The 26,928-nt window shown below is 36.5% G+C and overlaps 1 protein-coding gene across 5 annotated transcripts in view; it reads right to left on the reverse strand.

The window, feature by feature from the left end:
• Positions 1 to 26,928, reverse strand: part of BICC1 (BicC family RNA binding protein 1) — a 261,573-nt gene that overhangs the window by 30,854 nt on the left and 203,791 nt on the right. For 3 of the 5 annotated variants that reach the window (XM_063103076.1, XM_063103075.1, XM_063103078.1), the window contains exons 4-9: positions 8,565 to 8,644; positions 6,537 to 6,695; positions 5,221 to 5,274; positions 4,509 to 4,703; positions 4,030 to 4,281; positions 1,791 to 1,922 (exon numbers count right to left, since the gene is read on the reverse strand). In XM_063103076.1, coding sequence (XP_062959146.1) covers positions 1,791 to 1,922; positions 4,030 to 4,281; positions 4,509 to 4,703; positions 5,221 to 5,274; positions 6,537 to 6,695; positions 8,565 to 8,644 — 872 coding nt within the window. The remainder of the gene's footprint in view (positions 1 to 1,790; positions 1,923 to 4,029; positions 4,282 to 4,508; positions 4,704 to 5,220; positions 5,275 to 6,536; positions 6,696 to 8,564; positions 8,645 to 26,928) is intronic. The other 2 variants (XM_063103077.1, XM_063103079.1) reach the window with 2 other exon arrangements.

A 26,928-nucleotide genomic window follows, 5' to 3' on the forward strand; every position in this document is an offset into this window, starting at 1 on the left:
ACACTTATGGTCTACTAGTCAATAGACCTGGAGGTACCACTATTCCTCATTGGTTGGCAAAGCTTGCCGTTAAAAAAAAAAAAAGTCTAAATAATAAATCTTTTTTTTCCTCAGTAGACTCATGTAGAAAATTGGAAATGCGAACCCAAGCAGTAAAGCCTCCAGTGGACAGAAAAGAAAACATGTGGCCAAGAAAGCAATTAAAGCAGTAGTCAGAATCGGGGCCAGCTAGGCATCATTAAATGGCTCGGGGATGCTGCAAGGCTTTCGGGTTCTCATTTACAATCTATTTTCCTTGACCTCTGCTCATTTCTTAGTGAACTCCTGAAATTCTTGTGCCTGTCCGTCTTTATATGCTTAAGTCCTCCAATGTCTCTTCTGTCTTTATCTTTTTGTTCTGGTATCTATAGTGGCTCCAGTCAACTTGAATTAGTCAAGCATGAAGCTCCACGATACATAAAATTATTGTCCTGTTTTCTAACTTAAAACTCATTACATCTAGCTCACTTAGAATCAATGCTATCTTTTCCTTTAAAGTTTTCTTTTGAAGAAGCTATGACTGTTTTTCTTCGGTCGGACAGTGAATACATTATTTACACACACAAAAAATTATATATGTTATATACACACCATTAGACATACATAAGATTTATGATTTAGAAATTAAAAAATGGGAGGCACTGCTGTTTGGTGTTTTACCTACTACTTAAAGTTAGGGCATTCGACTTGGTTCAGGAATTATTTTTTATTTTTCCTTCTAAACTTTCTGTGAACTTAACCCAGTTACATTGTGTAAATCCTTTTAGAGAGTTTTTGTAAAACTTAGAAAACCAAGATTAATATAACATATAAGGGTACTTCAAAAAGTTCATGGAAAAACAGTATTAAAAGATAATATGAATCTTTCCATGAACTTTTGGAAGTACTCTCATATATGTACCTAACACTCAGAACTGTTATTTTTGTGTTTCTGATTTTTGATAAAGAAATCTTAACATTCCGCTTATTTACTTTGCTAGTTTCATTTTCCTTCCTCCTACTCCAAAGGCAACTCCTGGTGAATTTGGTATGCAACTTTGCAGACAATGCTCTGTACTTTGAACTATATATATATACACACACAAATGCTACCATTCAGTATTTGTTATCATGTGTTTTGCTTTTTGTACTCAAGACCATTCTTGTCCTTTGACTCCTGGTCTTGGGAGTGTATAACTAGAAGTAGAACTGCTGCAGGTAGGGTATCAGTACTTTCATAAGATCAGATGGTCCCAAATTGCTCTTTGAAGTGGTTGTGTTAATTTACACAGCAGTATTAATGTGGGAACATTCCTTTTTCCTCACATTCTCACTAGCACTGAATATCAAATTTATCCCATTAAATTTTTATTGTGCAGTGGCTGGCATATAGCAAGTGCTCTAGATATTTTTGAATTGCATTGGATATGTACACATACACATACACACATAACACATAAGTAGTCCTATAACTCTCTAGTAACTTACAAAGCTTAAAGTTACTAGAGTGCAAATTAAGAAATAACGTTTTTCCTTTCTCATATATTTACAGAAAAATAATGGTAACTAAAAATGGGCTTCAAAAACCAACACATATATAAAGAAAATGATAAATAATAATGAATATTATTACAAGATAACTCAATATATAATAATATATATTATATAGAGTATCGGATTCATGTATATGCAAGCACACATTTGCATGCAAAATAAAACTATACAGAATATGATGTGATACACGAGTCTCTTGGTCCAGACTCTGCACTGACCTTGCTCGGCTGTTTTGGCTTTGGTTTAATACTGATGAAGACATCAAGCTGTTCCATCAACTGAGCTATGAGCTGTGGATCTACTTCAATTTCTTCCTTCATATCAAACATCAATACAAGAGGAAGACAGCCCTAGAAAATGTCAGAATAGAATGTGTAGGTGGTAAAAAGACAATCATTTAAATACCTGATAATTTAACATACCCATAAAAAAATGCATTATTTTACAGATTTAGAGAGTAAACAAAAGTATTAAAGCTAAGTTACATATCTTCACATAGCCTAGAGGGCGGGTGTGGGAATAATGTTGAGGGGGAGGAAACTATTTTTTAGATACAAAATTATATGTCTTAGGTTTCTGGTATTGGCCCTGAATTTTTTTAGCACTCTGCACCTTGTAAAATTCCTTCATTCTATGACTTCAGTCTTGTTAGTGATGCTAGAAACTAGATTGATAACCACATTAAGGGCACCAGATCTTGTGCCCTTGCTCAACGACTTACAGTGGTGGCTTATTGTGTCCTCAATGAAAACTAAACATGTATCAGCATTTAAAGAGCTCCACATTTTGACCCAACTTGCCTGTCCAACTGCAGGTCTTTATGTCTCTAAGTCTGCTCCTTCGTCTAGGCTGGACCATCTTTTAAATGAATCTTGCACTTTGGTATCTTATTTCACCAAAGGCTTCTTCACCAACCCAAGTCCTACTTACCTTTTGATGCATCTCAAACCTTACCTCCTCCCTGGAGTTAACTGCTACTATTGTCCCTTCCTTTAACTTTCTCACTTTTTAGCACTGCACAGTTTAGTTTAGACTTTTTTCTCTGATGGTCTTTCCCGGCCTCTAATGTACTGAGTATAGGAACCATGTAACATACTTTTTCTGATGTACAGGACAGTCATTGCTAGCCCACTGTTTGCTGGATTTTATACACGTGTATCAGCAAAAGTTACCATTAAACAAACATACTAGGATTAAAATAAAATACTATGCTCTATTTCTCTTGTGGGGAAAAGCGATTTTTACAAGGATAATGCTGTAAAAAAAAATGGTGATGGTATTTAAAATATAAGCTAAAGCCTTTTAATTTACCCCTCACTTCTTTCAATATTGTTCAGTAATATGTCTCACTGCACACCTATATTTTTGACAGGTACGAATGCAAATTCATGACTGCACGGAATGCTTGAACAAGTTCACAAAAATAGCATCTAAAGATCTTGAAAAACAGAGGAAAGAAAATATGAAAAGTAATTATAACAATTCTTAGATACGAATATGCTACTTGATTGGTGGTATGTTAAAAATAACCTAATATAAGCTGACTAAAAAAATAATTCACAATGAAACAAATTTCTTAAAATTGTGTATGATAGTCCTTAGCAATTTTAAAAAGTTCTCATCTGTCAGAGGAAGGGAATCAGCAATACAAACCTAGACTTTCCGAAAGTTTCTCAAAAATGAATTTTGCAAGTTAATAATAGCAAAGGTCACACCTGAGATTTACTGATTCAAATGTCACTAAAGGTCGAGCACTGAACAAGAGAATACAATAGCACTTTTAATAAGAATATTTGTGAGCCCAGCACTGTGTCTATCCATTTTGTTACTATATTTCAACCCACACACTGAGATTTTAAACGAATATAGGAAGGACAGAAATACTGTAAATTATACATTAAAAGCAGTATTGAATTATAACTTTGATATTTTTCTTCAATAAGTGACACTCAAATACATGGCTTAAACAGTATTTTTTAAATTGTATCAGAGATTTATGAAATGTACAAATGTTTCAGGCTGCCAAAATTTGTCTTTGAGGGTGAAATTTAAACAATATTTGTACTTTTCTGTTCGAACGGAGGACTATTTAGTCAAATGCAAACTGCACACTAATACTACATGTCAGATCAAAATAAACACCTTCCATCAATGCCACAAAATATAGTCAATTATTTTATTGTAACCTCTTCTGTGCTTACTCTACGTTTAAAGCAAAACAAAACAAATCAAAAACTATAAGAAAATTACTCACCTACACAATGAAATTAAGCCTGCTGAGGCACTATGAACCTTACTCTTCCGGTTTATTTCCTTTTACCAGGAAACTTCCTTATTTGACCAGGCTTCCAAAGTGCTTTCTTAAATATCACATTAGTACAGTGAGTACAGCAACACACTTGGTTATCCAGAGAGGTAAGAAAAATAAAATTTTAACCCTTATTTCAGTAACCTTACCATGAGATATTGCCTTGCAAGACAGACAGACTCAATGGTGCCCTGGAGGTAGACAGTGGATTTCTTTTGTGGATTACTGGGATCAGGAAAGTGGATCTGAGCACCCGTTCTCTGCATGATATGTTTGATGTTGCTTCCATTTCGACCCATCATAAAGAGATGATGTTGAGCTGCAATATCTAATTGTGTGCTCACAGGAATAGCTGATGCTAAGCTCCCGGCCAGATGTTCTAACAGCATGGCAGTTCCTTCCTAGGAGAAAAGGGTGGGAGGAAAATAAGCCCATAAAATAACTGTACATATACCACAGGGAAAGATTCTATTGCACTTCTAACAGCTAGGGAAAAATACAGCACATTCCATAAACCAAAATGCAATACAAAGGAAAATTCTGGAAATGAATTAGTCTAATATCCTTTAAAATTAAGACTTGCATGATTTGTACGCTAACAATATTCAGAATTATTTAAATCATTTACCTTCACAGCACTAGTGTTATTCTGAGACCCTCGTACTATGACCGTAGCACCATACATTCGTGAGCGCTGTTTAAATGATACTGAAATGTTGTACGTTTGTGATATGTGCTGAATAGAGGGGGAATTAGGGTCAGGAACTGGTTGAAGAATTCCAGCAATGGGTAGCTCAAACATCAGCACCAAAGGAAGCAACTCCTAAAATGAAATTGTGAGAACCCGAAGGAGACTTTTAAAGTACTATACATTTAGAGATTTGTAGAATTCATTTGTTCTTTTCTAAAGATGTATTTTAAACCATGAATTGCTTTTATTGTAGACATAAGCTTAGATAGACTGTATAAAGATTTTTAAATGAGAGGGGCCTTTTGTAAAACCAGAGAATTTGTAACTCATACTGCCTATAGCATTTTTCCTCAGGCCTCATCTTGATCATTTAAAAAACCTCAGAGAAACTGAGTCAGGTGAAATCCAGAACATCTTTAAAAAATATCTTGAATGGAAAAAAGTTTATAAGTAACATAGTAACTCATTTTTTAAACACCTACAGTAAAAATTTAGACAACTAATGCCAAAATGGACACTAAAATAGCTTTTGCCACTACTGCTTATTTATTGAACATACGATCAAAATGATAAATTATTATATTTTTAACTCCATATAATGCAAATATTACTGACATCAATTTATAATATTCAAGTAATAAACAGTTACCCGAATTCTAACTCGGGCAGATTCTACTCCTGCTGGTTGTCCGGCTATAGATACCTGAAAAAGTAAGAAAAAACAGAATTAGATTTTAATTGAACGTCTGCTTTTCCAGTTACCTACATCCCTGCTACTGAAAATGTCACTCAGAGGCAAATAGCACCGGCATTATCTGGAAGCTTGATAAAAATGAAGGTTCTCAGGCCCCAATCCAGATCTGCTTAATCAGAATGTGCATTTTAACAAGATTCTTAGGTGATTTATGTCAACTGATCTGTACCACTCCCTGGACTTATCTAAAAGCCCCCAAACCCCCATGAGGCCATCTTGTTCTCTTTATAATTACTCTGGTTCACTGCATTTTGACACTTTTGTTTAAACTCTTTGCATGCCACAATGCATATTAATATGCAATGCTATGGTCACACTAGGTTTTCAACATATTAAACTTCTTCCATACCAGTTGGAAAAAATCACTGCTCCAACACCCACCTCCAGCTTTCTCCTGGGATCTCCTGGACCTTCCCATGATCCATCAACTAAAGTGTCAGTCTTGGCACTGGAGTGGGGGTCTAGGAGTTCCAGGACATTGCTCTTAAGGCCAATGGCCATGCCATACCACTTGTTAAATGCTCTGAATACTATCCTTGCTTTTTCCATGGCTTTCTATTTAGTTCCTGACACATACATCCCTTTGTTACCATTAGTACCTGTAGAGAAAAGACTGTATCTTATTTATCTTTGGGGCTCACAGTTTCTAGTATTGTGATTAGTTCAGATGGGAGAACAGTTCCAAATAACACAAATAATACTATCTGTTGGTCAAGTATTGAAAGTGCTTCCATGTGGACAGGTGAGTTCCATTTGTTTCCAAACAGAAGAACTAGAAAAAATGTGTATAAACTAGACAGAGACATAATTCAGCCAGTGTAAGGAAGTCGGGTGTTCATGCACTGGAGGACCACTTCTGTGTCTTTGCAGACAGAATCCAGGCAAGGGATATGTTCCTGGACTAAGCAAGTTTCCAGGTCCTTTCCTGACATGCTCTGTACTCTCAGCCTTTCCTTATGGGCTTCATTTGTGGCCATCACACATTCTCCCCTGTTTTGAATGAACCATTTACAGATCAAGAGTTCAGAGCCCACCTACAACTCATCTCCTCAAGAAAGCACAGCACCTTCAATCTCCCCACACAGGGTCATACAATCTATACTACACATCATCCATATGATTACTTTCTTGCTCTCATCTCTCAAAAAAGATACGTAAAAAATTAAGGCTGTGATTCATCCCATAAAAATTCATGTAGAAAGACAAATCACCTGGTTGCTTTTTTCTGCTTGATTATTCCTGTTGGAATCTGGAAAGTGGATGTGGCATCCTGTTTCTTCCATCACTTTTTTAATATTGTTGCCACCTTTGCCGATTACATGTGAATGTTCTGTATGTGAAACATCCATCTTCAATGTGACCCGATTGCTCTATGTGGAAATAATGTATTATTTCTTGATGCATGAAAAAGGAACAACTCCCTAAAACTCTTTGCCCCCAAGGAAATAGTATTAACAAAAAATGACCTGGTGGGAAAGCACCCAGATTTCATAATAAGATCATCTTACTCTATAAATGTTCAATTTCTATTAATGTCTCTTTGACTATAAAAAAGAAATTCTTTTTTTAAGACAAATTTGTCCTAAGAAATAGAAAGATATATTCTTTACCAAGATAATGTTTTGGAAAGTAGCCTTTAAATAAAGCCAGCTACAATTACAAATGTATTATTCATTTTCTCTTTCAAGACTTTGTTTACGAAACATTAATTCAAACAAATAGAAACAGATGAAAACAAGATTGAAGATACGCATGCTAGTAGGACTGCAGAACTAAAATGACAGAAAACTAGAAATAAAAATAAAGCTCAAAAGTATTAAATAAGGAAGTATTTACAAGCATTGTTTTCATAATTTCTGAATTATTGTATGTCGAACTTTACAAAGTAGACCTATTATTCCTGCTGGTAGGAAGACGAGTGAGGAAGAAATCACAAGGCAGTAAAATCTCTGGCAGTAAAATGGCTTAGATAAATGAGCACAAAATGTAAGATTAGTTATATGAGAGCAAAATGCAAAATTCCAAGACATAATGGACACAAACACTGTACTCAAATTGGAATCCATGCATTTAATTTTGGGAAATTCAGTGTTGTAAAATGATAAAGGCGACATGAAATTCTTTCTCGTTTATAGGACTGTTACTGAAATTCTTCAGCCCTTAAGAAGTAAAATGAAAAAGTCAAAATACAACACAAAGTTAAAAATATCAATAGTTTCAAACCTTCTAAATTCTTCAATTTTAAACTTATACACATTAAATATTTTGATTTTAAACTTAGTTCTTTCAGTTTAACCTTTGAAACACAGAAAAACATCCCATTTTGGGGGAGAAACTGCTAAAATATTTCATAATTATTAGGTAGATAATTCATAAAAATAAAAAAAAGAACATTAACAAACCAAGAAAAAGAAAAGAAAGAAAGAGGAAGAGATCAGAGATCATTTCAGTGAAATACCATGTGGTAAAACAAAGTGGTTAAGAACCAGACAGCCTGGATTTAAATTTCACCTCCCCACTTACCAGCTCTGGGATCCTGACAAATTACTTACTATCTCTGTGCTGAGTTAGTTATGGAAGATTAAACAAATATTTGTAAAATGGGAAGTGTTTAGCAAAGTGCCTGGAATATAATAATGTGATTTAATGTGTTTACTAAAGAAAAATAAATTCTTAAAAATGAGTATAAATCTTCACATATTTAAATTTCCCTGTTATATTTCTATACACACACTTGCAGAGAGAGAGTGTGCTTGACTGCACAAGAGCGAGCATCAAATTTCATGCCATTACACACACAACCCAGAGCTGTACAGAAGATCATTCTCATTTTATACTGGTATCATAAAGGCAAATATGCTAATTATTGCAATCTTTATCACTTACCTTATACTAACTAACCAGGGCCAATGTCAACTTCTGAAGATGATACATATATATACACATACATACATATGTACATATATACATATATATCTACATACATGTATATGTGTATGTGTGTGTAAGTAGGCGTGTGTGTGTATATATATTAATATTGTTCAATTACCCAGCATAAGAGAACCTATTCAAATATTAAACAGAACTTTACATCCACTGAAGAATCACATGTGCTTATTTTAAAACCCACCATTACTTTCTCCTGGTTTTTCTTCTCCAAATGGTTCTTTCATAACGGCATGAAGTAGCCCTTGCAGAGACAAGGTTCTGACATCTGAGTGTCCTTAACATTCACTTACTTTTGTGTCTAAGACAGACATGATCATTTCCTTGGCTTCTCTAACATCTTCTTTCTTTCCAGAAACCTTAATGTGGGGATCTGTATGAAATGAGAAACAAAGGGCTCATGTGCAACACCCAAACTCTCTGTTTTAAAATTGATACTACAATATAAGAAAAGAGATTCTATAATAAATTCAATTATTTGTTTCATTCTAGATGCATAATCATTTTCATAAAACAGGAATAGGGAAAATATCCAAATCATGCATTTATCTGTGGCTTTTTTCCTCCTGAAAACTGGCTAAACCACTTTTTTTTTTTTTTTTACAAAATAAGTATAATATAATTGCAAAATAAGTATAATTGCAAATTATATCATATAATTATTTTTAAACAAGTGAGGCACCTACAAATTTGATTTATTAATTGAGCTCCTGCTACATTCCAGGTCCTGTTCTAAGGGGTTAAATGCATTAATTTGTTTAATCCATACCACAGCTTTGTGAGGTTGTTTACAGGGAAAACTAAGGCACAAAGTGGTTTAGTAACTTGTCCTAGAAAACCACTCAGAGACTTGGTCACTATGATCCAATGTCTTCCAACTCTGTATCCACACTTTACGTTATGTGATAACTTAATTTAGAAGACATCCTCATAGGTCAGGGTTAATCAAATAAAGAAAACAATTTCCATTCAGGAATATTTAACACTTACTCAGAATTAGTACTGAGTGACTAATATATGCATTGTCTTTTATTACTGTTGCTGAATTTTATATGGGAAAGCATTCATTCATTCAACAAATATTTTCTGAACTTCTACTATGCTCCAGGCACTGTTCCAAAAGCTGGGGTATATATCAATGAAGAAAGAAAAAAGACCCCTGTCCACATGGAGCTTACAATCTTGTGCAGGGAGACAAAATGAATCAAACAAATTATCCAATATATTAGAACATAAATGTCATGAAAAAAATAAAAAGGAGAGCAAGACAAAAGGATCAGGAGTTCCAGCCATGGGAAGCGAGAGGGGGCATTAGGCTTCATTGAGAAAGTGAGAGGTCAGCAAAGGCTTAAAACAAGTGAGACAGATGGTGGAGCTGGAATCTTCCAGGTGAAGAGAGACAACAGAGCCAAAGCCCCAGGTTGGAGATGCACCTCTTCAGTTCTCTCTTTAATTAGGTTCTCAAGTCGTCCTAGCAATCTAGGTCACAGACCAAGACCATATTGGTGTAATGCAAAAATTCTATACCCAGTAGCTTTAGTGATAAAGCTTAATAACACAGAGATAAATTTATTATGATAATCTCAACCACTGACAATCTCAATCTCATTGACTGCCTATAATGTACCAACTTCTCAGCTAAGTCCTTTGTATCCTGGGCTATGCATCAGGTCACTGACAGTCAGCCAGCATTTACTGAGCCCCTTTCACAATCGACAAGCAATTCTGCCTGCGTGCTTTAACTCTTCTAACGCATTAGTTCTCTAGGATAAGGAGCCAGAATCACTGGGCGGGGATTTCATCTAAACCACACAGATCTCCCCTGATATTGTCATCTCCCCATCACACAGTCCAGGTGAAAATCTATGCTATGCTGAGCACATGATATTCTCAAGGTGCAACTGGGAAATGTTTTATTTAAGGGGGAAAAAAAAAAAAAAAGAGGAATAAAGAAGGGAGGAAACCATTTTCTTAAAGCTACCCTCCCTTAGGACCGGGATGGTGAAATCACAGTTATACCACAGAGCTTCAGAGTTGAGGAACGCCTCTGGCCTCCTGCGGGGGACATCCCAGCTGCTGTGCTTAATTTGAATCAGTGCCATCACCTTCACCTCATTCGTTGGACTGTGTCCCCCCTGGTGGCTGTTCTTGGCACTTCTCCTTATCCTGTTAATCTCTCCTTTGACACTTGCCCTGTCACATGGACACTGTGAAGATCAAAGGCCTTAAGACAGCTGAAACTTTCTAAAATATTCAAGTATCAGGTGTTGTGAGGTGAAGGGCTAAAATGCAGGGCACGAAGGATGTCCAACCACAGTACCACAGAGCTCGCTCCCTAATGCATCCCAACAAGGACCAGGACCACTCTGTCTCTGTAATACTCTAGCCAGCTTTTACCACACTTCTGTAAACAGAGCGTTTTCTTCAATAGTTCTTATTATGTCCAATATAACTGCTGTAGGCAGTATTTACATAAAGAGCTGTCTACATTCAAAATTTCACTGTCAACTCTCCTCAACTTTGGTTTGAATTACTGTTGGCTGACACTGATCTTAATCTGTACTGAAAACACTCAATACTACTGTGGGTGATTAGAACCCAGTGTTTCTCAAAACATACTGCTCATCAGACTCACTTGCTAAAATACAGGTTTCTGGGCCTTGAAGACCTCATAATTGGCACTGTATTGGTTTCCTGAGTGATTCTTAAATCAAGTATAGGAAACAGCAGCTTAAACCACATAAGAATTTTAATTGTAATCTCTTGTATACAGGCCCAATATACATGAAAAAATGCTCTTACAGGATATTTTTCTCTCCAACAAAATTAACAGTAAGTCTTGAGTGGTGTGATAACCTCCAAGCCTATTTATTACTTTACAGGTTGGGTAAACACATCAAAATTCCTATGCATCTGTAGAAGGACAGGGAGCCTCAGATCCTATTTAAGGAAGAATTTGATTTTCCACCATCTCTGCATCAACAGAACAATAAGCAACATAAAAAGCAAGAGCCTCAATAGAATATATGCCTTATTTCAAAGTGAAAGTGCACCATCTAGTGACGGAAAATATAAATTATCAATGGACACAAAGACACACACGTGTCTGCACACTCATACACAGTCACCAACATGTAACATCAAACTTTCTTCAGGACCTGAATAAGTGCTTCTTTGGAAATTGATTCTTTAAATAATCAAGCTTAATGAAGACAGAAAAACAAACATGACAAAATTCTGGTTTAGATTGCTGACATGTCTAGTAGCATTCTATTTTTCATTCTGTTTCACTCTTGCTTAAAGATATATACAGGATGTGTGCTCTTATTCCAGGTAGAACTTAATTTACTCATTTTTGAAATACAGTTCTGTTTTCAATGACTGTTACAGTTTACAGTTCAAACTCGTCTGTGTAATACCATAAGGGAGTAAGGTTTCATTCAGACCCATTCTGGAAGTATTTGACAGAGAAAAGAAAAGTCAAAGTATTAACCACATTAATAAACATAAAAATGAGGAAAAGGTCAGCTACAAAGAGTGTTAGAAGATGATAGAGAAATAGCAAATAAGTGTACAGCTTTCCCACTCCAAAATTAATTGCTCTGAAGAATAATTCCAATTTAGGCTTAAATGTTTTGAGACACTTAATCTAAACATAATATTCATTACTTTACAACCAATCCTCAAGCTCCCTAAACACAGGGATCATGTTTTGCTTGGTTTTGTAACTGCCACAGTGCCAAACAAGTGGTAGATGCTCAGTAAAGTGTTGTTGAATGGACTGATGGCTCCCATATTTTAAGAAATGGCTTAATACAGAGAGAGGAGATGGAAGTCTACAGGAAGAGTCATATTCAAGGTGACCTTATGTCCTGCACTTCCCCAAATACTGCTGACTCCAAATATTCTGATCTTAGTACCTCTATTAAAAATACAGAGAACTGTCAGGTATTTATCTAGATTTTTGGTTTTTAGATTCCTGTCCCACCAATCTGCTCACATCTCTCTAGTGCCATCCTACAAAGAGAAGACGACAGGATGGGAATCCAGCCTTCACTAAGTAACATGAAGCTGTAATGGACATGCATATGAAATGGGTATTTTATATATGCATCCTGCAAAAGAAAAACTAAAATGTACCTTTTTTTCAAAAACTAAACCTTTGAATGAAAAGGTTCTTATGACTTCCATATGGAAATTCACAATGACTTGAAAAGGCAACAACTGTATTCAGATTTAGAATACCTGCTAAAAACCCATATTTTCAATAAAAATAAATATTTGAATGAGCTGGGATGCTTTTAGGAACTTAAGTGAAGTTTAGTTATGGTTTTAAAAGATCATCTCTTGGTACTCTGCTTTCTACTCTCTGGTTTTCTATCCTTGGAAACATTCCCAACCCTGGAAACATGAGTGAATATTTTATTGCCTTTTCCTTCTCTCCTCAAGCCTAAACCTCCTTCCCACTTCATTCGTATCCCACAGCAAAACTCACAGAAAATACTCACATCAGCCATCTGTATGTATTATGCTACAGAAAGCAATGTGCTATTGACACATGATGAATTTAAGCCATCAATCTTTCACCAACAATCTGTTTGTAGCTACTTTGCTGTCTCTGTGATTGTATTGCTAAGCGAAAGATTCAGCCCCCCCCAAATCACAGCCATTCCTTCACTCTCAGCATGTTCTTCTAGAGAGAGAAAACAACGATCTCTTGTTTGATTAACCCCTCTCCTCCCACTCACAATATCCCCAAATAAAAGTCATCATATTAGAGTTGCACATCTGTTTATGAAAAGTGTTCATATCATGGCCTGAAATCAGGATGGCTTTGCTGTATTTTTATGTCAATAAACAAAACTGTCAAACTGGCCTGAAATCCATAAAGAAGAGAAGAGTGGACAAAATTCACTTTCCCCTGGCTAAAAGTGCTTTTCACTTTTGTTTCAAGTTTAACCTCTTCCTAAAGAGCCTTACCTTCTAAAACTGTCTAACGAAGGGGGACACTGGCGGGGGCCAGGGTCTCTCAGGAGTGGTCAGTGTTGCCAAACACAGGGGAAGTTCCAACTTCCTCTGAAATTCCCTGCAAACACTGGGAGTACATCTACAGTTGGCAAGTAGTTCCAAAAGTAGTAATTACCGAATTTTTTATATCAGAAAGAATGTGGCCCTACGCTTAAGATTTTGTCAAATAGTCAATATACATTAACTCCAGAAAACGCCCAGACATCTCAAGAGCATTGGTTGGCTTGGAACCTCATAAAAAAATGCCAGGAAAAGCCAGCATATATCACACAGAATCTATTAACTTTTAATGACTTTTACTCTCCAGTCAGCTACAGATTTCCTTCATTATGTGGTGAAAATATGTGGGCTCCACATTTAGCCACAAATAAGCACTGTCACCTTGGAGAAGTCACTGAATCACTGGAGTATAGTTTCTTTAAAAAAAAAAGAAAAGAAAAAAGAAAATTTGGTGAGATCATTGCTATATTTCCTTAGAAATCTAACTAACTTGATAAGCAATTTTATTTAAAAAATTTTTTTTGTATCTCACAATAACTAGCTGAGCTAAAATCCAAAATGTTTCCAAAATCTTTAAGCTGTGGATAGTAAACACAAATGTGTCAGACACAGACATCTGTGTCTGGGTGGAGGAAGAGTGGCTTCTATACCTCGGTGACAGATGTACTACTGGCTTCAGAGATGGTGGCTTGAGCTTTCCTTTGGTTTGCATACTCCAGGAACGTGCAGTTTTGTATCAAAGTGGATGAAAGGCAGTGTTCACCCTACTGGCATTCCCTGAATAATGTCCTTTTAGGCACAAAACAAATGCATTGGCAACCTTACATGGAGATGGGATTCTATTTTGGACCATGTCACAGTCCAAAATTAGATGTCATCTAATAAGTGCTATTTTGTCACTTTTTCTTTAGGTTGGCAAGTCACTTTGGTGATCAGCAAAAGTGAATTCAACTCATAGGCAACTGGCCACTTGCCATATTTTATGGTGAAACAAGTTTCCCTCTGGCTTATTAAGAAACAGACTTTCTTTTTTTAAACAAAAACTTGACGTGAGTCAAATGACATACCAATAACACCTTTTTAAAAATGAAGATATATATTTTATCAGGAGATGAAGAAAACCTAAACTGACTCATTAAACCTGACTGGAAATGATTTTAAAGGGACGAAATATGATGACAAAAAGTCAACGCACTTTAAGCTTAGTTTGTAGCCAGTAATATAGATTCCAGATTCTTTCAAGGAATGCTCTTTGACAGCAAGAATTCCAATAAACTGAGTTATAAGAAAAAGGGCAGGGAATATATTTTGAGAGGAGGCAAAAGAGCCCAAACTATGTGTTTAACGCCAGATATTGGTGAGCAGCCATAACATGTCAGGTGGTACAAATGGGATAAAGAAAGAAGAAACCCACCTATTGCAGGCATTTCCTAAAGCAACACATTGCTTTAGGATCAGGCAAAAAATCACCCTTATTTACCTTGCTTTAAAATAGGAAAAACTAATCTCCTTGCTAGTTAACTAAAAGAGAAGGGGAAAAGGAAGAGAGTAGTGCAAAAACAAATGTATTTTAAATTCAAAAAACTAATTTTCATTAGAATAATGTTCCTAAACATATCCTTAAGCAGTCTACTTACATGAGTCCCCATGGTAACTTTCTAATAAAATTCCATTTGGCAGAACGAAACTCAATATTTAAGAGTATTCTTGACATGATAGTGGCATGATTAACATGAGTTAATCAAAGAAGGTATGGCAAGTTCCTTAAGATGGCAACAACTGGAGATGAGGGCCCCATCAATACAGTAATGATTACTTCAGGCAGGTTCTTGCTGAATAAAAGGCAAGTGGGAGGTTCACTCGCACACCAAGATGGAGCCCATGGACCCAATCAATCGGGTAGAAAAGAGCTACCTGAGAAAACCCAAAGCTAGCTGGAAGATAAACGAGAGCTTCTGCTGATGGAACGCCAGCTTTTGCAACATAATCAGCAACAAAAGAGTTCAACATACAAGGATGCTACGCTGTTATAATTGTCCCCCACTGACCTTTCAACTTCAGGAGGAAATAAGGCACAAGGGAGGGAAGAGGTAAATCATGCACGGGCTTCTTCTCTGTTAAGATTCCACTGTGACTTATCAAAGCTGTTTAATCAGAAACAGAGTCATAAGGACTCAGCAAAATCCTAGAAATAATCTCAGAGAAGAACAACGAAATGCAAACAAAGAATAAAGCAAAATTGAGGCATACCCGATGAAATAATCAAAAACAAATGTATTTAAGGAGTATGAGAATTGGAAAAGGGTAAACTACTTTTATCTCATAAACCACTTTGTCTTATGCAGTGTAAACTAAACTCCAAGCACAATCTCAGAGTTGCTGTTCAGGTGGAACGAGGGCAGAAAAAAGTCCAAAGCAAAAGAGAAATCTAGCTTCAGAACATGGAAGGTGGAAGAAGAAAGTTAAGAACACGTGGTCTAATGATTACTTTCCTGCAACCTTTTGGCATCAAGCTCTGTAAGCCAGAGATAAGAAAGAGGATACTAGGAAGAGGGAGGAAAGGAAAGGAAGTGTCAGGAGGGAACCTGGGATTGTCAGAATGGTCTCTGTATAGCAACTCTACAGAAAGCTTGGGTCGTGTGTGTTAACTGCAAGGGAGAATATTCCCAAAGGTGTGAGCTAGAGACGGGCACCTCTTGTGATGGTGGGAACAAAGTCTGTGACACACCACATGACAGAACCAATAACATGAGGACCCAGGGTGAGGAGTGGGTACGGGAAAGAGGGCTAAACAGAATGCAGGAGCTCTGGAATGGCAATGGAATCCCAGACTGATACTCAGTGGTCCTTTTCATAAAGAAGGGGACATCGAAGTGGGGATAGAGGTGGGTGCCAGGATAAAGCATCTGCTGGAAAGTGAGATAACAGCCAGTTATGCAAGAATTTCTAAGAGCCAGAAGTGACTAATCTTCATTCTCTCTCCAAGGAATACTGATGTTCACAGTGTACGTGACAGATCCCAGAGGTACTGCCTGTGGTCTAAACCCAAAGCTCTGTAATCTGTGGCTGGGGCAGATTGTTCCTTTTTATAACCACAGGGACTATTCATGAAAAATCTTAACACACAACTGACGCTTGTCATTACAGAAGAAGCCACCGTGTACTTAAGGATTTACACACGTTAGACTAGGAAAGCCCCATAAATAAAGATGTGACCATGTCGTACCACATACTTGATCTTTCTATGTCTGACCCACTAAGAGAAGGAATTTGGAAACCAGAAATTTTGTCTTTTGAGACATTTGAGGCACAACTAAGCATGTACATAGGGAACAGCAAATCTCTTAGGAATTCAGTTCCAAAAATAACTTACCAACTTGAGACTGGCATAAAATTCTTCACCTTTCTCATCTTTGTTGTAAGATCTAGTGAGAAAGTTTTATATGTTGGGCCGACCCCGTGGCGCACTTGGGAGAGTGTGGCGCTTGGGAGCGCAGCGACGCTCCCGCCGCGGGTTCGGATCCTATATAGGAATGGCCAGTGTGCTCATGGACCACACCAAGCCAAGGGTTGCGATCCCCTTACCAGTCATGAAAAAGACAAAAAAAAAAAAAAAAAAAAAAAAAAGAAAGTTTTATATGTTACACTGAAGAGCAGCTAGTGATGGGTTCAGTCAAGTCTGTGTGTTAAGGATTGTGTTTCAAGATTTTTCATGATCCCCAGAAAGTTGGTAATTTACACAAAAATTAAAAGTGCCTAATATTAGGTAAATGGGCCTTAAAAAAATTATCATTTGGAAAATGCCTATCTGCTGATCTGTTCTTACTCTCACTTTCTGCAGACTAGCTGAGCTTACTTTCTTTCATGAAGCCACATATACTGGCAACAATATTCATATACTTTCCCCCAACTGTGTATTTGTTTCTCTCATACCTTTTGGTAACTGTTTCCACTAAGTAGGAACCAAGAGGTGAAGGGATATAATTTTGTCAAATAACTTCAAAACAATCTTTTATTTTTATTAATAAAAATATCTGATTGCCGTGAGGCCTAACAATTTCTAAATCAGAATCTACCAAGCCCTTATCTAAAGGTAATATTCCTGCTTAAATATATTAATAAAATGTCTGGAAAGCAATTTAGAAATAATAAAGGATCTTAATATCATAATTTCATTTTAAGAATACATATATATTAAGAGAAAGAAAAGGAAAACAATCAAATTAATAGTGATTACTTCTAAGTAATAGAGCACAGGTAATTTTTATTTTATTTTATGCTTCAAACTAGTCTGTATTTTCTATCATAAACAACTATACATTTGTAAAGTGGAAAAAAGACTCATACCATAAAAGAACACCCGTGTCAGTAAAGGCTGGGAAGATCAATTTGCTCAAATTACATCCTTGGTCTTTAAAACAAAATGTATTTAAGTCACAACTTCTTGTTTTCCAAGTACAATGTTTCAAGAATTCCCTTAAAAATTGAGACCTTTAAATGTTAATGATCATGACAACCATGCTTTCTCAACTAGACAGAAAATTTCCTTTCTTTCTCATCCCCAATTCTGTGACAGGCCTTTGCCACACCATTTCTCAACTTTATCTCTTTTTATTTTTTTTGCCATTTCTCTTAATATTTGACTAACATACTTTGGCTCTGAATAGAGAATTCCCCAGAGAAACTGGAGCAAGAATGTATAGTGATGGGGTTAACTGCCATTGAAAGACACAGTTGGAGCAGAGTCCACAGAGTTGGTGAAGGCCGTATGTTTATGACCGCCACTAACTACACATGGGATTCTTTCAGACTTTTACAGCCACATCTCTCTTTTTCTTCAGTAATGGTTTCAAAAATAAATGGTAACAAGGGCAATCCTGGTAGTGAGGGTATAGTGTTCTTTCTTAAGAATTTTTCAATGTCTCCCATGTAAGGACATTTAGAGAAGCAATATTTATGTATTATTCTCAGGGTGAGATTAAACCCCTATTCATGTAAGTAATTAAAATCCCCAAAAGACAGTGCCTTCATAACAAATAGTTTAATCAGGGTGGCAACTAACTAGATCTTTTATTTGTCTTCTCAGCAGAGAAGTCCAAGAGTTTAGAATGGTACCTGGCTACTCTCCATCTGCCCTGCCCCAGGGCCACCCTGTCTTTGGCTCTGCCCTGCTTTGTGCCCGGGGAAGCTGAACCAGCCCCTCTGGCAGTAGCTGCATGGCTCCCCGACTACAACACCACTGAGCAGTCTCTGGCCACAGTTTTCTTGCTCACTGGGCTCCCACAATCCCTTGTCTTCCCCTTGCCCTTTCATCCCTTGCGTGATAATGGTTTCCAGCTTTGCCAGTTTCTGTGCCTCATCACCTGCTAATATCCACTTGCTTGTGCACTTAAGCCTGTCTACTGTAAGTAACCCCTTCATTAGAGCTCCTTACTTAAAGAGGTTGGAGTTAACTCTGTTTTCTGCCAGACCAAGACTGACACATCTTTGCCAACAGTTCCTTTTCTTCTCTTGATGAGAAAGTGTGCCGGGGTTTGGGGTGGTCAAGTGGAGAACCCCACATTGAATACTTGTGCTTGTCGGCTTTCTCCACAAAAGCACTAACTTTTAGGGGGTGGACTCCATGCCTTATATAGGTTAAGAATAACATTCCTTAGGTCTTAGCGGACACTTTTTTGAAAAGACTGATTTCTTCTAACTTATTGTCGAAAACAAGTCCATTTCACAACTACGATACAGAACCACGAATTCAGTTCACTATTTTTTCTCTCCTCCCTCCCTCCCGCCTTTCCTCTCTTCCCCAAAGGCTGAGCAAATGCATTTTCATCATATGATCCTACTTATTACTGGAAGTATCTTGGCACCTTCAGATGTTCCTTGATAAATGTGCTGTAATGTTTATACGACCTTTCAGAAATATGTGTGGATTCAGCAGCATTTTTTGAATTTCTTTAATATTTTTTGGCTTCCATACAAATTTTGCCTCTGAAGGCATTTATTTGTATGTTCCACCCCCAAAATATTGTTTTAAATATATATATATATATATATATATATTTAAAATAATGATTATCAGAGGCTGGGAGGGGACAGGAAGTGGTGGGTTAATGACAACAACTATGCTGTCTACGCCAAGTGAATCAATGCACCGTATATGCGTGCATTGAAACAACACACTGTACCCCACGAATAGGTAAAAATAAATGTTAAATTAAAAAAAAATAAATTTCAATATAAAAAAATAATAAAATAAAAACTTCCCATTCCTGCCATGCTTTCTTCTACATAACATTCCTCCCAAACTGTCATCTAAGCTGCTACACTTTTAGTGACAGAATGTGCATCATTTATCAAAAAGCAAAAGTAACCTATTAAAAAGCATTTCCTTAAAACCCTCTTTCTTATCATAAACTTTCAATGATTCCCCAGTCTCACAGAATTAAGAGTTCACACTGTCTGCTGGGATTGTCAAAGCCCTCATGATCAGGACCACATCCAGCTGTTCAGCTTTCTCTTTTATTATTTCCCATTATATTAATTCACACTACAGCCAAAACAAAACACTCACTGTTGCACCAAAATGTCCTGAGGTTTCCTATCTGAATGTCTCCATACCAGAAACCATCAGGTACTATACTGTTTCCAATTCCAGCTCCGTCCGGCCAATCCTCACCACCTTAAAGTCAACCCAAATGCTATGCTTTTGTCAGGTAGGTCGCTCCATTGCAAAGTAAGTCTCTACCTCTGCTGGTCCTGCTCAGTCCTCTAAGATGCCCTATCTATCACATGCTACCCTATTTATCCACATATCTGCCATCTCTCCTTAAGTCTGCAGGACCCTTGACCTGATGAGAGATACTGTACCCAGTTTTATAGTTTCCACAGATACTGTTTACTGAATCTTAGAGCACAGGCATGAGACAGCTATCTGGATTTCACTAGAGTGAATGGCATCTGCTGCTCCATCATTTTCACGCATTCATCCCCTCCTTGGCACAACCATCAGCTAGGCACTCAATCATTCTGTCTTTGGGCAATCATCCCACTTCTCTTAGCAGGTCCTTCTATGAACTGACTCTAAGTCAGGCAACTTTGATTTTTTGAATCCTCAATCTATGGCATAGGCTATGGAAGATAGTCGTGAAGATTAAATAATAATGAGTAGGATAACATAATGGACTCAGCACAGTGTCTCTGATGTAGTATGTGCTCCATGAATGTTACTTATTATCACTGAAGGAAGGATTACAACAGTAACCATTCTAGCTCTTCTCTGAATGTATTCTTATTTCCTCTTATTTCTTTTAGAGATGTTTTCTGATTAGCAGAGTCCAACAGGTCTATATAAGCTCCCAATCACACTGTTAAATCTACCTAGGATGACATTTGTAACAGCATTGCTGACACAACACTTGCTGGTGCAGAGTGACTTTGAACAACCAAACCCCCAGAGCCTTCTCATATCAACTGGCATTTCCCCTCCCCAGACTGTCCCATCAAACGCAGATGTCTCTTCTTTTTTACTATAATTTTAGTATAAATTATATTTAAATGCCTCATATTAGTTTTATTATGTTAGTGTTTACATTTTTGTTTTGTTTTTAATGGGAAACTTTTATTGGATTGTTAGCAGCGTCTTCATAGAGATATAATAAATGGAAATCCAAATATATATGTCTTATTCCTAGATTTTTAGGGAAATTTTATATGCTTTTTGATATTTCATATGTTTATCTTCCCTCACTATTAAGAAGTATTAGGAATGTACAACATATCAGCATGGTAACTCCTTGGTGGAGATAGGCTCAGTCTGTAATTCATGACAGGATAATATTTGAAGAGAGAAAGACGAGAATAAAAACATGGGATATATTCACTTTGCCATCACCTCACTGTCCCTCTCAGAAAGAAAACAGAGGGAGAGAGAGAAGAAAAAAAGAAAATATCAGATTAGAATACTCTGACTGCAATAGAAATTCTAAAACTTGGAAATCAGTAAGGAATAATTTAGCATAGATCCCTATCACCCCTGCCATATGTATTTTTCACAGCAGAGCCTATCAATGATAGTTATTTATTAGAAAATATAGCAAAGGAGTTTAAAGTAAAACTTATTTTAAAAATTGTAAATTATACCTGCTAAAGATTATAAAAGATTACTCAGAAAATTTTATGGAATTTTCATTTTAGAGTTATAATTTAAAGTGCAAGAACTGATTTAGACAGCTTTAAAAATGAACATGTAATAAAGATATGTAAACTTGAAACACTGTAGTACTACTTTCAAGCTTTTCAAATGTTCAAGCTAATCGTACACAAGTCCACAGTCTATACTACTTTAATACTTCCTATTTTCCTGACCATTTTTAGAAATTTAGGCCCCAAATCTTGACTATTTTGGGTTCCTCTCAGCTCCCTAGCTGCCAAAATATAAATGAGATATAGTTAGTGAAGTACTCTATATGATGAAGGTAAAATCTCAAAATAACATCTATTTATTGAAGAAACTATCCTTTTCCCATCATGTATTCTTGGCACCTTTGTCAAAGATCAGTTGAACACATAGGTGTGGGATTATTTCTGCACTCTCTATTCTGCTCCACTGATATATGTGTTTGTTTTATACCAGTACCATACTGCTTAGATTACTATATCTTTGTAACACATTTGAAATCAGGAAGTGTGATTCCTCCAGCTTTATTCTTCTTTCACAAGATTGCTTTAGCTATTCAGGGTCTTTTGTGGCTCCATGCAAGTTTTAGAATTGTTTTGTCTATTTCTGCAGAAAATGCAATTCAAATTTTGATAGGGTATGCACTGAATCTGCAGATCACTTTGGATAGCATGAGCATTTTAACAATATTAAATCTTCTAATCCATGAACTGGTAGAATTCACCAGTGAAGCCATCTGGTCCTGCCCTTTTCTTTGTTGGGAGAATCATTACTACTGATTCAATCTCCTTACTTGCTACTCATCTATTCCAATTTTCTATTTTTTCAGGATTCAGTGTTGGTAGGTTAAACATTTCTAGGAATGTGTCCACTTCTTCAAGGTTATCATATTTGTTGGCATGTAATTGTTCATAGCAGTCTTTTATGATCTTTTGTATTTCTGTGGTGTTAGTCGTAAAGTCTCTTGTTTCATTTCTAATTTTGAGTTTTTTCTTTTTTTCTTTAGTTAGTCTAGCTAAAGGCTTGTCAATTTTTTTTACCTTTTAAAAAACCCAACTCTTAGTTTCATTAATCTTTTCCACTATTTTTCTAGTCTCTACTTTTCTCTGGTCTTTGTTATTTCCTTCTTTCTGCTAACTTTGTGTTTAGTTTGTTCTTTTTTTTCTAGTTCCTTGAGGTGTAAAGTTAGATTGTTCATTTGAGATCTCTCTCTCTCTCTCTTTGTTTTTTTTACTGTAGGCTTTTATTACAACAAAATCCCTTCTTAGGGTTGCTTTTGCTGCATCCTGTAAATTTTGACATGTTGTGTTTCAATTTTTGTTTGGCTCAAGATATTTTTGATTTCTTCTTTGACCACTGGTTGTTCAAGAGTGTGTTAACCTCTACATATTTGGGGATTTTTCATTGTTCGGTTACTGATTTCTAGTTCCATATCATTGTGGTCTGAAAAGATATGTGATATAACTTCAATCTTCTTAAATTTGTTAAGATTTGTTTTGTGGCATATATATGATCTATGCTGAAGAACATTCCACATGTGCATGAGAAGAATGTGTATTATGTTGATGCTGAATGAAATGTTTTGTATATCTGTTAGGTCCACATGGTGTAAAGGTCGGTGAAGTCCAATGTTTCCTTATTAATATTCTGTATGGATGATCTATCCATTGTAAAAAATGTGGTATTGAAGTCCTTTACTATTTCTCCTTTCAGATCTGTTAATATTTGGTTTATATAGTTAAGTGTTCTGATGTTGGTAACATATATATTTACAGTTGATATGTCTTCTTGATAAATTGAGTGTTTTATCATTGCATAATGGCCTTCTTTATCACTTGTGACAGTTTTTGACTTAAAGTCTAATTTGTCTAATATATCTATCCCTGCTCTCTCTTGGTTTCCATTTGCACTGAATATCTTTTTCCAACCCTTCACTTTTAGTCTATGTGTGCCCTTAAAGCTAAAGTGAATTGCTTGTAGATAGCATATACTTAGATCTTGATTTTTAATGCATTCACCAACTCTATATCTTTGATTAGAGATTTTAGTCCATTTACACGTACAGTCATTACTGATAGGTAAATACTACTGCCATTTTTTTGTTTTCTGACTCTTTGGTAGTTCCTTTGTCCTTTTCTTCCTCTTTTGTTATCTTCCTTTATTATCTGACAATTTTCTATACTGGTATGGTTGATTCTTTATCTTTTATGTATCTAATACAGTTTTTGCTTTTTGCTTTATGGTTACTATGGGGTTATATGATTTTGATTTTGACTATGTACTTACTTTTACAAGTGACTTTCACACCTTTCTGGTTTTCATGTTACTCATTGCCATCCTTTCTCTTCAGCTTGAAGATCTTTTAGCATTTCTTGTAAGGTAGTTCTAGTGGTGAGGAACACTACCAGCTTTTGTTTGTCTGGGAAAGTCTATTTCTCCTTCATTTATGATGGACAATTTTGCTGGGTACAGTATTGAACATTGACTTTTTTTTTCTTTCTTTCAGCACTTTTAATATATCATCCTATTCCTTCCTGGCCTGCAGGGTTTCTGTGAGAAATCCACTGATAGTCTCATAGGGGTTAGCTAGTATATGACAAGACTCTTTTGCTGTTTTCAAAATTCTCTGTCTTTAATTTTTGACAATATGATCATAATGTATCTTGGTGAAGTCCTCTTTGGGTAGAATTTGTTTTGGGATCTTTGAGTCTCATGCACGTGGATGTCCATCTCTCTCCCAAGATATGGAATTTATCAGGCATTAATTCTTTCAGCAAGGTTTCTGCTCCTTTCTCTCTCTTTCCTCACCTTCTTTGACTTCCATATATGCATATGTTATTTCTCTTGATGGTGTTCCATAAATTCTGTAAGCTTTTTTCATTCTTTCTTCTTTAACTGGGTAATTTCAAATGACTTCTCTTTGAGGTCACAGATTCTTCCTTCTGCTTGATAAAATCTACTGTTGAAGCTCTCTATTACATTTTCCATTTCACTCATTATATTCTTAAGTTTCAGGATTTGGATCTTTCTTATAATTTCTATCTCTTTGTGGAGCCTCTCATTTTGTTCATACATTGCTTACTAGCTATACTGACTTTTTTTATCTGTGTTCTCTTGTAGTTCATGGAGCTTCCTTAAAACAATTATTTTTTGAATTCTTTGTTGAACAATTTGTAGATCTCTATTTCTTTGGGGTCCAGCTGCTGAGAAATTATTATGTTCTTTTGCTGGTATCACCTTTCCTTCTTTTTTTCTGATCTTGAAGTCTTGCATCGTTATCTTAATATTTGAAGAAGCAGTTGCCTCCTCCATTATTCACTGACTGGTTTCAGGAGAGAAACACCCTTGCCAGTCAGCCTGGCTAGGGTTTTTGAGGCTCTCAGACCTTTTCTATAGATGTACCCACTCCACCCCTCTGTTTCCTCTTGGAAGTAACTCTTAAGACTGTATACCTTCTCCCAATCCTGCAGAATCAAGCAACCTGACTGCACGTTCTCATGAGCTGTCTATAAAGGCTCTCACTCACCAACAGGAAGTGCTCGTGGGGAACTGGCCACAGCAGAGGAGAGGGAAGAGGCACACAGAGCATGGGGATACCCAGGGGCCAGTTGGGTGTCCCTACCAGCTTTTGGAAAGTCCTTCTGATCAAGGCTGGGAAGCAGTTAGTAGGAGACCCTACCCTTATGTTCAACTCTGAGCTTTGGCTGCTGTGAGTCCTTCCTTCTCTACCCTACTCCCAGTCTCTTCCAGCCACTGAGCCATCCTGATCCTTTCAGTATTCTGTGTTGGGCAAGAAAGAGGTGAGCCTCTTGGGCAGCATTATTACATCTGGGTGCTCACTCACTACACATTCACTTCCTCCATGGGAGGAATCATGGGTTACAAAGATCTCTCATGGCATGGCACTGTGCTGTTTTACAGGAGAGGTGACATGGGTAAAGTGAAACTACTCCTTACCCTCTTCAATGCATCTATTCCCAGATTTTTTTGCTCCAGTGGTGGGCTGAAACTTCTCCACTGGATTCTCAGACTCCCGCAAATGTACTCATCTATGGGTGGTTGCCAAAATCAGTGCTTCTGCAGGGAGATGATAACAGAAAATTTCTATTCTGCCATCTTGCTGACATCACTATCCATGAGTTTTTATTGTTGAAAAGATAACTTACAAGTTGTTTCAGTTGATAACTCTGAGATGAACCAAATTTTATTATGATTTATACCACTAACTAAATAGAAATGTATATGATAAGTGAAATATTTTTCTGCAACCACCCCCAATAATTCTCCCCACCCCATTTCAAAGGAAGTAACAAAACAAAAAAATATACACATGGAGCCATTCTTCTGATATATTATTCCATCAAGTTCCAGCTTTTCTGCCAGCCAGTGTCCCTGCCATCCTCCTTTTATCCCTACCCCATGGCACTATAGACAAGACTAGATTTGGCCTTAATCTGGTTCACAGATTGTTTTTCTTGGAACATAATGCAGCATAAACCACCTCTGCAACTATCAGATGCTAAGCAGCAATATAATTGGAGAGAGATATACCATTTTCCTGCCAGAAACTATCAGGACTCTCAAACCAGCAGGAGGCAGCTTCAGGGGATGACTAAGAACTGAACAGAGCCAAAAGGGAATATTTCTGTGCTGCTTCCAATAACACAATGCATACTCTAATGTGATTGTGGATTAGAAAGATTTCATATGCCCCTGTAGACTAACTTTATTGTGTGCCTGGAAAAGAGAGGGTATTTGCATTCACTGTCAGATTTCAACAGACTTCCCCCTCCTTGTAACACCTGCTTTTGTTGATTAAATTTTAATGGGACTTTTTTGAGAAATGGAATTGGCATGAGCTTTTCTGACATGATGGTGAATAAGCCCAGAGCATTAGAAGTATCTTTTTAGAGGAAGACAAAAGTCTTTTTGTCTTCTGAGTCCTTATATTAGAATATAAAATTTTAGTTAGTAAAATATTAGACTTATTAATATTAGACTTTATTATCCAGCCTATCCAGAATTGTTGCTTAGGTAAGTTTTCAAATCTTAGATTAATGGGATTCTCATGTCCTTGATAGAGTACATGATTGAGGATTCATACTGGAGTTATTATGTGCAACCACATTGATGTGAGCTTCACTAGTTCACAATATGAAATTTTGAGCTAGGCTGGGGGTTCACCATTACTTTGGATATAAAGAAAGTGTTTGGTAAGTAAATGAATGTAAGTAAAAATGGCTGAGCAAGCACAATCCTATTCAACATCCTCAGGTTCCATGGAAACCCAATTTGCCTTCATTTAAACCACATGCTACCTATAGAACTATAGCAAATGAATCATTAAACTGGTCTCCCTAGAAAATTAGACCATAATTTGGTTATTTAACAAAGGAGGGCCTTTCCAGGGCCTTCTAATACAAGCTCTTGGATTCATATTTTCTCCTAATTGACCC

The sequence above is a fragment of the Cynocephalus volans genome, chromosome 7 (assembly GCF_027409185.1).
Source record: "Cynocephalus volans isolate mCynVol1 chromosome 7, mCynVol1.pri, whole genome shotgun sequence".
In the NCBI taxonomy this organism is placed as follows: Eukaryota; Metazoa; Chordata; class Mammalia; order Dermoptera; family Cynocephalidae; genus Cynocephalus; species Cynocephalus volans.